The sequence below is a fragment of the Haliotis rufescens genome, unplaced genomic scaffold (assembly GCF_023055435.1).
Source record: "Haliotis rufescens isolate VD_foot unplaced genomic scaffold, xgHalRufe1.0.p SCAF_12, whole genome shotgun sequence".
Taxonomy (NCBI): Eukaryota; Metazoa; Mollusca; class Gastropoda; order Lepetellida; family Haliotidae; genus Haliotis; species Haliotis rufescens.
In genome coordinates, this window is record NW_025963802.1 from 39,018,103 (window position 1) to 39,031,337 (window position 13,235).

Sequence of the window (13,235 nt, forward strand, 5' to 3'; positions counted from 1 at the left end):
CTTACACTGGGTAGGGGAGTGCGGTCACTGATCCAACTAATTACCGGAAACAAAGAAGAGACAATTCATAGATACCAACTTCTTTATTTACTGTGAAGGTGACGTTTTGGTAAAGATCCTTGTACCGTTGTCAAGCAAGGCTGCATAAGTATTATTATAGATTTTACGACCGCTTCAGCCGTTGGCTATTTCGCAGTCGGGGCCAGACGGGTTAAACAATAATAAACAATAGTGGGTAATACATAAGTAATCGGCTGGCCCAAAAAAATGTAAATTAGAGGGATTAAAGAAGCCTGCATAATGAAAATGGTACAGAACATATACAGTAGGTGGAGGATTAACAGTAACAACAATTGCATACATCAAAGTGAGAAGGTTAAACAATGACAACAGAAGGATAATACTGTTACAACATGATGTACAGACAATACAAGATGACGAAGCCAATAGGACGAATCTAATTAAACAGGATTCAGTGTACATTGGTGGGGTGATTATTGCTTAATGAGTTCATAGTAGGCAGATGGAATGAAACAGCTTTCATCTCTGTTGATTGATGGCTTGTGGCGGAGAATGTGGACTGCTTCTGCTGGTGAAGCCATGGTGGTTGTTTGAGAGGGTCTGGACGTTTTCCCAGTTGATGTTGTGATTGGTGCAGTTGCTGATTTACTTCTGATTTGATTGTTGACGTTTTGATTCTGGTGTTGATGGGGCGGGATGTTTCACCTTCGTAGGATTGCCAACAGTTGCAGTCAATTTTTTTATAAACTACTCCTTTAGGTAAATGAAGAAGTTGTTTTCTATAAATTGTCTCTACTTTGTCATCCGTCAACTTCTAAGTAATGCCTATCAAACAATTGATTCCCAGAAACCCAAATGAAAATGCTCAGAAACATGAAGAATATTTAAAGAAACTCATATGGTTGGAATATGCCTTCTGAATCTGCATGCTTTAGCCTTAAACATTCTTAAGAAATACAGACGAAAATGTATGATGTGGGAACTGAGGACTTTGGACCTAAGTTTGGACAACCAGTATGGGAAGAGCCTCCCGTTCAGCAGGAAGTTTATTACTTGCAGGAAAGAGGGGTGGGTGGTCATCTAACAGATTGATGACGAGACTTACCTTTTTCAGGATGGTTCCAATAGCTGTTTTGTATCAAGATTAGATATTTTTCAGTTACAACTAAAAAATCAATTTTTTTTTGTATTTACAACTATGATATTGAATTTGATTAAAGAAAAGGAACTTGCTACAATAAAGGTTTTTAGGTAGGCAATTTCATATTTTAAGCATTTTTATCTTTTTCAATAATTTTCTGGGACAATTTCTTTTTTTACGATAACACCCCAGCACATGGCATTATCTCCATGTATGATCAGTATGCTTAATTCAAATGCACGACCAACTCCACGAGGACATCCAACCCAGTCAGAGAAGAGGCTCAATACTATTGTTTGACACGGTCTCAATAATGTCAGATGAAAAATAAGGAGGACAGTAGCTTTCAGATGAACTCTGTGGAACTGCAAAATATGTTGTTAGTTGTTGACTTTCAAAACTACAAGGTCCAGATGCATGATATGTTTTCAAGACTTATACATAATATTAACTCAGTAGACAATAGAATTCATACTGTAATATAGTGATTTAGCCAAGCAATCATATCTTCATACAACATACACACCCACAGATGTTAAGCTTCACTCCCCATACCCAGTACATTCATCCTTTTTTAATCATTTAATTTCAAGTTCCTCCTTTTGAAGTATCCCCTTCTACTTAACATAATAACTTTTTAATTGATATTTGCCTGTACACCTTGATAGCTTGAAGTCAGCGACGCGTTACAGCTGACCCATGTGGCAGATCATGTTGATCTGTTTAGCAACAGCCATGACTGTTACAATGCAGTTAACGACGCTATAGACTCTTGTATGTGTCGTTGCATTGTCGTATGAAAAATAAATAAATGAAAAATAAAACATCAGGCTTAAGGGAGTCATGCCTTTGAGGCAACTATAACTACTGACTAAAATAACGTTTTGGTGATGTTCTATAGTAAACATATTCCAATCTATACTCACACACTGATTAATATATTGGTCTCTTAATATGAGATAGCGCTTCCGAATTGCATCATCAACACATTTCATGTTGGAAATGAAATGTAGATTTCGGTTACACCTTGTTAATGGTAATTTGGTATGACAGGGAAAAAACGGGTCCACTTTGATCGCTTCCAGCTTTCTGGGATGAACAATGGCTCGTACACATCACTTCCTTCCTCATACGGGTACTCTGTTGACGTCTCGTGACCCGGATGGTGGGCCGTGTCTTCCTCCCACCAATCCAAACCTCGTTCCTTTCGTGTGCCTGTTGTGACAATTGTATAAGCTACAAATAATTTACAATCTTACAAACGTGAACACCATTTCTGGACCAAGACCATGCGCGACTAATGAAAATATTCAAATTATCAAAAATGGACAAATTATTTCCTTTATGTCCATTCACATATTTCACGTTGTTTGGATAATATTATTGATTGACGACATTCTATCCACATGTGACGATTGTCAGTTTTACACAGCATAATTCATCAGCTAAACATGATCAGATAGGAAGAGAATTTGCTTGCCGTTAAAGGCGACCATACTTGTCGTAAGAGGCGACTAACGGGATCGGGTGGTCAGACTCGCTGACTTGGATCGAAAAAAAGGAGAGAAAAAATTGTGACAGGCAGATTGCCTAAATTATTGATATGGAAAAGGTGAGACATACCACGAACTGTATTGTCCAGAATGCATGCCAGACCCCCGCCAATGAACATTGGATTTGACACAAGGACCTTCAGTAGTGAATCAGCTTTTGTATTGCCTAAGAGATAAAGACCAGGCAGTAATAGAGATTGAATACATTAAACTTTCTTTATGGTTGCAGGAATCGATGCTCATGATGTCAATCACTGGATTGTCTGTTACAGACTCGATTATTCTAAGACCGCCGTCATATATCTGGAATATTGCTGAGTGCGGCGTTAAACAACAAACAAACAAACTTTCTTCATGCATAGCAACTTGTTTTTTTCTTTGTACGATTCAGAGCTAATTCCTGCTCCTTCATCAGGAGAATGCTTAATAAGTGAATAGAGTACTATATCTATATCATGATGTTTACACAACACACGGCGGGATGAAAGTACAAAGATAATAACATAATGACAAAGGCAATGACATAGACATAGGATTAATGTACAAAGTTAACAGTCATTTCTCCCAAATTCTTATCAAAGACTTCAGTAATAGCGATTATTCACTGTGTGTGTTTTATTATCTTAGTTGGGGATACAAAAACACATGGGGGGGGGGGGGGGGGGGGGGGGTGGGGGGGGGGGGGGGGTGGGGGGGTAAAATGTCTTTATCTTAAAATAATGGAAGTTTAAGACATATGTCCCTCATCTTCCCGAGGCAAGAGAGTTAACTGACTATAAAAGTCTAGTGACCACCCTTGCCGAACTAGGCTGGTATTATGGAGTTACATTTTGGCTGGACTAACGAGTCTATGAATAGTCCAATCAAAATCGCGCACCGAAAAGGAAATCCGGTTCGTAAACTGTCGTGCAGATTTCGGTCGATTGCAGGATTTGCAAAGCATGTGCACCACCAACTCGTTGTCAGCAGATCTTTTCCAAATCTTCTCATGTTTTTAATCAAGGTGCTCACGTGATTTGATGCATTTCGCGATGTAAAATCCGTTTTATCACAATATAGATATTGATTATCGATCAGATCGTCGTGACCGGGCGCAACCATTTTGTGTGAAGCAAACGCGAGTGGGGTCCGTTTCGTTGGGCGTGGCTTAATTTTTTTAATTCATTAGGAAATGAATGCAATAACAAATGACCAATTCAGCTAATCAGAATGCAGGAATGCAGTGAACACAACGAAACTTTAAAGTTTGGAGTGATATACCGAGTATATATTAGATTTATAGATAACACTGATGATTTTATGAAAACGTGAATTAAGTCGTTTGCATGTTATTGGTAAAGGGATCTTTCACATACCTGTATGTAAATAAAAAAAATGTGATTTCTCTCCGTTTTCATTCTGTTAATAAATTCTCTTAATGAAGATAATTTTAATGTAGATCAGTATGGGAAGTACCTGTATTGAGTCCAGTCGTGGTTGTCTCAGCCCAGTACGGCATCATCAACCCAACAAATAGAGACATACCAATAATAGCAAGGTTCCTGGTAGAGGACAAGTCCACCGGTTGTAGATTTGACAGTGCCACGCCCACCAATAGACCATCCAGCACGACCATTGTCCCACCCACTACTGGGTACGGAACGGTCACGAAAACTGCTCCGATCTTGGGGAGAACGGAAAATACGATGAACAGAACGCCAGCAACCTGCATAACACGACGACTAGCAACCTGAAAAGAATGGAATTTGATTTAGTTAAGTCAAAACACAGCTTTATTAAATTGATTTTATATCTTAAAATACATTCTTCACCCTTGGTAACTCTTCATTGAAATTAATTACTTCTGTAACAAAAAAGTTAAACTCTGTTTTGATTGGATATCGTCTTTCACATTTATTAAATAAACGGAACTATTGGGTACATTGTTTGATCCCAGGTTCTTCTCCATCGCATTTCAGTCAGATGTTACTTTCGCTACCGACAAACAAAGATCTGAGGACATCCCACTACGGGTTACGACAGGACGACCTTTCATCCGACCAATCAGAACGTCGGTGATCAGATCGGGAAATTGGCAGTCGGAATTATGCAAAAGTGACTTCAAATGTATAAATTTTGAAATGGAAGAGACTATCATAGCCCCTTGGAATTACTGCCATACAATCTCGGCCTATTTTTCAAAAACGTAATCTGGGATGGAAGTCGCCAGTCGTTCTGAAGTTTCCTGAAATAGGGTCGCCTCAGCTTTTTGTGAAGCAGTAGATCTGATTTTGAGACAAAAAAGGTGTAAATTGATAGCTTTCATTTTGAAAATCGTGTAGAATCATGGTTATTTCACGCCTATGTTTTTTACTATGTGAATGTAGTATTGCTTGGTCCTTCATGCCATGTTACACATGTCTGGCAGTGTCCCTAAATGTCACTAGTTTTTGCAAAGAAAATGAAGACGTGTTTATGATCTAACTAAATTATACATTCCTAGTCACAATAAGAACTTACTTTGGTCAAGCCAATAGTACCAATATTGTTTCCAAATGATGAAGTAGCATGACCGATGCCCAGTCCACCCGTGATGATGCTCATGACGCCCTCTACAGCCACGCCCCTGTTGACTGCGTGTGCTGGAGGCGGAGGCACGTGACAAATACGTGCGCATGCGCTGTAGTCAGCAATCGAGTCAATGATTGACAAGAGAGAAGACACTAAGAAGCTGCTAAACACACCAGCGTTGAATGTGAACATGCCAAACTGACCTGTCATGAGATTTGAAAAGTCACAATAATAAATAACTTATGTGACATCATGTTATATGGTATGACACATGTTAACAGAACAATGTATTTAATAAATAAATATTTACATATGTTTCATGTTTATTTTTTGAATACCTCTAACTTATTAAACATTTGACCTTTTTAGTGACTTTCTTGACAAATAACTCTCGTTTTTTTACAGGCGGCAAACAAATCATGCATAAACAACCACTGGACATCGTTGGTGTTTGTTATTGATGGATGCTCTACCAGGGACACTTGGGCGTTGCAGTGACGTTTATTTGTTATAAAGATGGAATTGGTTGATTGGTTGATTTGTTGTTTTACGCCGCACTCAGCAATATTCCAGCTATATGACGGCGGTCTGTAAATAATCGAGTCTGGACCAGACAATCCAGTGATTAATATCATGAGCATCGATCTACCCAAATGGGATCGATGACATGCATCAACCAAGTCAGCGAGCCTGACCACCCGATCCCGTTAGTCGCCTTTTACGACAAGCATAGTCGCCTTTTACGGCAAGCGTGGGTTGCTGAAGACCTATTCTTCCCCGGATGGAATTGGAGAGGACTTTATCGACAGAAGGTAGTTTAGGTTGATGCTTGACCAGTGTAGACAGGATCCGAGAAGATCCGAGTTAAGACTGGTCTTCAGCAACCCACACTTGTCATTATACTAGTAGGCAGCTAACTGGTTGATATATGTCATTGCATTCCAATTGCGTAGATCGATCCTCAAGACGTCAATCACTGGATTGTCTAGTCCAAACTCGAATATATATTTATTTATTTATTTTATTTTTTGTTGTTGTTTAACGCCGCACTCAGCAATATTCCAGACAATCCAGTGATTGACAACATGAGTATCGATCCACGCAATTGGGATCGATGACATGTATCAACCAAGTCAGCGAGCCTGACCACCCGATCCCGTTAGTCGCCTTTTACGACAAGCATAGTCGCCTTTTACGGCAAGTATGGGTTGCTGTCGAATATTTACAAACCGCCAGATAGCTGTAATAACGCGTACGGCGTTAAACAACATATAAACAAAGAAAGTAAATTATACAATATGCTAGGGAGCCTGAATATATTTGGTGATATTTGTTTTATAGTGAAGACACATTTTCATAATAATATCCCTAAAAATATTCGTGATCCCTAAGATTTTTGTTCATTATATATATCCTCAAAAGATTATAAACCCTGAATAGGTGTCATATTGCATTACAGTCCAGGCAATCTAGGCCACTTTTTCACTCAATTTTGAACAAATTGCAATAAAATTTATTTCACCACAATGCATTTTTACGTGTCAATCACTGGATTGTCTGGTCCAGACTCGATTATTTACAGAACACCGTGATATAACTGGGATATTGCTGCGTGCGGCGCCTTAAACAACAAACAAATCAACAAGGTCCCAAGAACAACATTCCAAAAGTCCCAAGCAATCCTATTAGGTAATATGTCTAATTTGCATAATCCAATATGGTAGCTTATTATCAGTATATCTTCCATGTTTCAGATTAGGTTCATCTTTTGATGAAAAAAGGCATTTGTTGTGTTGTGAAATAGCCATATTGTGTTTCTAAAAAGATATTCACAATCACTGAACGTTTTCGACTTTTGATAAATCTAAAATAAGATCAAGGTAGCCGCAAATTTCAAGATGGCGACACGTTTCCTTAATATGAGTTTAGACTGTGGAATCTTTTAACTCTAAAACATTGTGATAGGACTTTTATGCATATATATTACTAACACTAACTGAAGTATAGTTTACACGTTTAGATAAGAAACTCCGTCACTATTGCCCCTAGTGGCCAAAAATTCCATGATGACCGCCAAGAGATTGCTGGTTAGACATGAAATATCAATACACTGTTGGTCTCTGATGACATATTTCTACATTGGGGTAAAGAGACCCGAGGATGCATGAAGAATATACAATCATTTGAATAAATCCAGTATTACCACAATATATCAATATTTATCTCGTAAATGATATGTTTTGGCGAGTTTAACTATCAATATTGATTGTTATTGTCTGTATCTACTTATTACCAACCATGACAATAAACACTGTAACAAGTTTTGTTTTCATTCAAGAGATTGCTGGATAGACATGAAATATCAATACACTGTTGGTCTCTGATAACATATTTGAGTAATTTGAACTTCTACATTGGTAAACAGACCCCAGGATGTATGTAGAATACTCACTCATTTGCATAAATCCAATATAACCACCAAATATTAATATTTATCTCGTAAAAGACATGTTTTGGCGAACTTTAATATCTATGTTGATTGTTATTGTCTGTATTTACTTAATACCATGACAATATACACGAATAAACACTAATAAAATACTTGTTTTCATTCATATAAATACCAGTTGGAAAAATCTATGTCAAAATGAGGTCCTTTCAGAATTAATCCAAACCAGCTGTTTCACAAGTTGTCGATGAGCTGCCTCCCTTGTATTCATTTGCGGAAATCCAATATACCGATCAAATACCATTATTTGATTGTTCGTTTATTTGTTGTTTAAAGCCGCACTATTTCAGCTATATGTCGGCGGTCTGTAAATAATCGAGTCTGAACCAGACAATCTAGTGATTGACATCATGAACATCGATCCATGCAATTGGCATACAATGACATGCACCAACCAATTCGGCGAGCTTGGCCACCCGATCCCGTAAGTCGCCGTTAACGGCAAGCACGGGTTAATGAAGAACTATTCTACCCGAGATCTTCACGGGCAAATTGTCAAAGTGAATGTTGTTGCAGGCTCATTATGTTGATTATATTGGTACAGCTTGTACAATGACATTCCCCGCACACAGCACTACAAGTGAGACCATATTTCCGGCAAGCGCATCTTCATGTGTTACCCGTGAAGATTCCGAGGTAAAATAGGTCTTCAGCAACCCATTCTTGCCGTAAAAGGTGACTATGCTTGTCGTAAAAAGGCGACTAACGGGATCGGGTGGTCAGGCTCGCTGACTGGGTTGATGCATGTCATCGATCCAAATTGTGTGGATCGATTCTCATGATATTAATCACTGGATTGTCTGGTCCAGACTCGATTATTTACAGACCGCCGTCATATAGCTGGGATATTGCTGATTGCGGCGTTAAACAACAAACCAACCAAACCAACCAATCGTGTGTTACAGTCGATTTTGAAATTACAGCAGATGATGTCCTGGAGTGCTAAAGGTGCTGCAGGCTGACCTGAATGTATTGGTACGCACCACCCATCTATCATACGCCATCCCCGCTCAAGTGGTTCCATACTGAACCCTTTCCACTCCATTATCTGGTAGTAGACACGTGGTCGGTGGTATCTTGCGGCTGCAGAGGATGATGGCTCTACGTGTGATAGGATCTTCGTCACCTTCCCCAAAAATTGCTTGTATCATAAGCTATCCAGTCCTTTGGTGACTTTTTTTTATCTCCATTTTCTTCCGTTTGGCTGAAACTTTTAGCCTGATCACAGAACAAGGCAATATTCTTCAATCGTAGACCCTTTCCCAAGCCAAACAGTCGAGGAGTGCTGTCACAGCCAAGAATTGTATGTAAAAAGAGCACATGCTCACATACATCACTGCCCAGCAGCAACGTTGATTGCTTAGACTGATTTTTTTTGTAGATTTATCAAAAGTCGAAAACATTCAGTAATTGTGAATATCTGTTTAGAAACACAATATTGCGATTTCGCAACACATCATTAAAAAATTGAACCTCATCTGAAACATGGAAGATACATGTATACTGATAATTGGTGGCCATATTGGATTATGGAAATTATTTCTTAAACTTGGATTGCTTGGGACGTTTTGGTATGTTGTTCTTGGGACTTTGTACAAATGCATTGTGGGAAATAAATTCTGTTGCAATTTGTTCCTCGTGAAACCTTATTTTGCCTGAACTATTATTCACTCACTCATTCCAGCCATGAACTACATACTATTAAAATTCCTTCACTACTGGTTTGTGCAGGATGGTGATATTTTTCCGATGTGCCACATATGATACTTTTTCATTTTTAACTTTCAGTACTGAATGAAGTTGGTTACACAAAGCTTTGAACATATTAATTATATGACTAAAAATTTCGGATGAGAGCTTAACATGCTGGTGGTGGTATTGCTACCACCTGAAACCAACGAGGCGTGACATGGCGCTAGTCGTTTTGTTACTAGTTGAAACCAACGAGGCGTGACATGGCGCTGGTCGTTTTGTTACTAGTTGAAACCAACGAGGCGTGACATGGCGCTGGTCGTTTTGTTACTAGTTGAAACCAACGAGGCGTGACATGGCGCTGGTCGTTTTGTTACTAGTTGAAACCAACGAGGCGTGACATGGCGCTAGTCGTTTTGTTACTAGTTGAAACCAACGAGGCGTGACATTGCGCTAGTCGTTTTGTTACTAGTTGAAACCAACGAGGCGTGACATGGCGCTAGTCGTTTTGTTACTAGTTGAAACCAACGAGGCGTGACATGGCGCTGGTCGTTTTGTTACTAGTTGAAACCAACGAGGCGTGACATGGCGCTGGTCGTTTTGTTACTAGTTGAAACCAACGAGGCGTGACATGGCGCTGGTCGTTTTGTTACTAGTTGAAACCAACGAGGCGTGAAATGGCGCTAGTCGTTTTCTACTAGTTGAAACCCACGAGGACTGCCATGGCGCTTGTTGTATTGCTACCACTTCAAACCCACGAGGACTGACATGGCGCTTACAGACCAATGATCATTTTTTCATAATCGGAATGAATCGTTCTGAACTCACCAGGATAAGGAACATAAAACCATCCACTGTCTCTGATGACGTATGTCCGTGAGTCTGTGCGGGCGTAGTACTGGGGACTTTCAGGTTCCGAGGACAAAGCACCACTCAAGGTCAAGATGGCTGATGTACCCCATCCAATTAAGATGGATATAAGGACCTACGAAAGGAGATACCTGTACTGTCCAATAAAATCTCAAATAAATAAAAGAGACAAATTCTTTCCATATTCATAAGAAACCTCTGATAAAAACAGAGGCCGTTGTACAATTCCGACTATATAATTAGCATGTGTTTATGAATCTCTGTCAAATAGGGATAACACCAGGTGTTTGCGAACATGGACTACGTCGTTCATAACTATTAAGAGATGTTAAATTGTCTAGGTGTGAGGCCTAGTTGAATTCTACTTAAACCAGGATACACCTATTTACATAGAGACAACGCCTTTTTTTCGTGTAGTGTACAAATAAGAATTGACTTTCACTTTGTTTGGGTTCATTGTAGTATGAACCTTCATAGAATGAGGGCCAAACTGAATGAACGTCGGAGATTGAATGTTTTAGTCATCATTGATGAACTGGACGATCATTGAACGGTGATATTGAAGATGTGTCAAATAGACACTAAGGTGAAGTCATAGATTGCTGTAGACTGTTACTGTCAGCCCAGACACGGATCGAGTAGATACTACGATAGTTTGGATGTGCATTTCTTCGGGGTTTTTTTTCACTAAGATGTGTCGTAGCGAGGATATTCGTGAACGGCCGTGCAGTCAAACACTCTGACGTTTCTCAATGTATACTGAAACGCTGAGTTCAAGATTAAAGGATCCAAATGATCAGCAAGAACGCTTCTGTATGTATTCGTGCTAGGGAATTCCCAGGGGTTTCCCAAGGAATGTGGAAGTAGTCCGTCAGTGTTTACGTCATTTCAAGAACACGGGCTCGTGAAAAACGTACGAACGTCAAATTGTGTCGTTCATACACTTATGAACGTTAATTTCGCTGTCAGGTGACCAACCTCTCGTCCAATTGAAAAGCCATATATCGTGTCAACTCCAAAGTAAAAAATTATATAATAATGTTGTTCACACGGACAAAATGTGCCTCACACAATATGGACTCGCATGCTTTTTAAATTCAACATTTGTTTTACTCACAGCATAGACAGTATGGAACTTGGACCTAATAATATGGAAGCCTCGGTTTGGAGTCCAAAACGGACATGGGATCGTCACATGTCTGAGGTAGAGAGACAGTGTAACGCCAATCGCCATAGTTCTGTGAAACAAAAAGCGAAAAAACAATGTCTGCTGAAAGCAGAGTACGATTCCGACTATATCATGACCATGTGTTCATAAATCACTATCACATAGCGATGATACCAGGTGATCTCGGGAAGATATGCGTATCCTGCTCCACCGGGTTATAGTAAAACAGGTATTCGTAAATGGAAAATTAACACTGGAACAATAAATAGATAGCATATAACATAGTTACTTTATAGGATAACCACACATCATAATCGTCAACAATGTTTATCACAACAGGTATCAACAACACAAGCAATATGTATATAAGACAACATTGTCCTGAATATATATATATTGTAAGGGTGCAATGGCACGAGTAAAGGACACCATAACATAATAACTGGCAATTTATTTGAAATCACCAAAATAACTTACAAAAATGCCACTCCCCAATGCATTTGTGAATACTTCAGAGCCACTTTAAACAAAAACAACGCTGCCAGTGAGATAGCGGGAACGATTGTCACGGGTCCTATGAAACGTAACAGAAAACCAGCACATCCCGTAGCTCCAATTAGTGCGTGAATAACTTCAGCTAGCATCAGACTGCCCATTACCTGAAACATATTGCAACTAGAAAAGTAGTAAATTCGAACCACAATAGCAACCCAATTACTGATTTTCCCAGCACCAATACATTACGACAATTCGCCGTGTGTCCCTCAGGCTCGGGCTTGCCAGAACTGGGTTCGTGGGTTCGAATCCCAGATTCCCCTGATTATGTTACTGGGTTTGTAAGTATTTTACCGTACTTGTGGGTTTCTGCAAAGTGGTAAATGGTCTAACACCTGCATCACTTCATGTAATGGTATAACTGAAATACAGTTCAAAGCGGCGTTGAACTCACTCTCGCTCAACTACTCACCAATGCCATTAACCAGTTGCAGCAGTGATCAATATGCACTTCCGGTTTATTCATGTCACTTCCGGTTTGGGGAAGTATTGCTTTTAACTACCTTGATCAGACCCGCGGATTGGTATATTTGTAGGAATTAACCTGATATACCTGGTGCTTTATCCTGAATGATTTCTTTCCATCAATTCAAAACATCAACGCAAGAAATAATAAAATCTCGAATGCTTGCTAATATAGTTTTCACTGGCGTAAAAGGCAAAATAATGATACAAATTCTATTAATAAATCACCTAAAATGATTGAGGACACCCGGTGTTCGCGGAAAAGCTAATTAAGCCTGTCCTGCTTTGCGGATTTTCAGTGATCCAAATATGTAATTTTGCCTTTTACGCTAAAGAAATCAGAGTATTATTAAGACTAGTTATTCTCTGACTCTGATGTTTATATTTACAGGTAACACCCGTCTACCACACAAGTTTCATTGAAATTACCGTGTGTATTCGGGACAGGATGACGTCATCAGGAACAGGGATCATCCCGCGATGGTTGAGAGTGTAGTTCGTTGATGTATTGGCGTAGATGCCCCCTTGAATACAGACATACCTGATCGTTAAGAAGCAGTGATGTATTGGCGTAGATGCCCCCTTGAATACAGACATACCTGATCGTTAAGAAGCAGTGATGTATTGGCGTAGATGCCCCCTTGAATATATACATACCTGATCGTTAAGAAGCAGTGATGTATTGACGTAGATGACCCCTTGAATATATAC

At 39.4% G+C, this 13,235-nt stretch overlaps 1 protein-coding gene across 1 annotated transcript in view; it reads right to left on the minus strand.

Moving 5' to 3' along the window:
• Positions 1–68: 68 nt before the first annotated feature.
• Positions 69–13,235, minus strand: part of LOC124150950 (solute carrier family 23 member 1-like) — a 31,506-nt gene continuing 18,339 nt past the window's right edge. The window contains exons 5-12 of the mRNA XM_046523163.2: positions 12,954–13,048; positions 11,982–12,163; positions 11,454–11,574; positions 10,295–10,451; positions 5,215–5,468; positions 4,171–4,444; positions 2,786–2,881; positions 69–2,377 (exon numbers count right to left, since the gene is read on the minus strand). Coding sequence (XP_046379119.1) covers positions 2,193–2,377; positions 2,786–2,881; positions 4,171–4,444; positions 5,215–5,468; positions 10,295–10,451; positions 11,454–11,574; positions 11,982–12,163; positions 12,954–13,048 — 1,364 coding nt within the window. The 3' untranslated portion in view covers positions 69–2,192. The remainder of the gene's footprint in view (positions 2,378–2,785; positions 2,882–4,170; positions 4,445–5,214; positions 5,469–10,294; positions 10,452–11,453; positions 11,575–11,981; positions 12,164–12,953; positions 13,049–13,235) is intronic.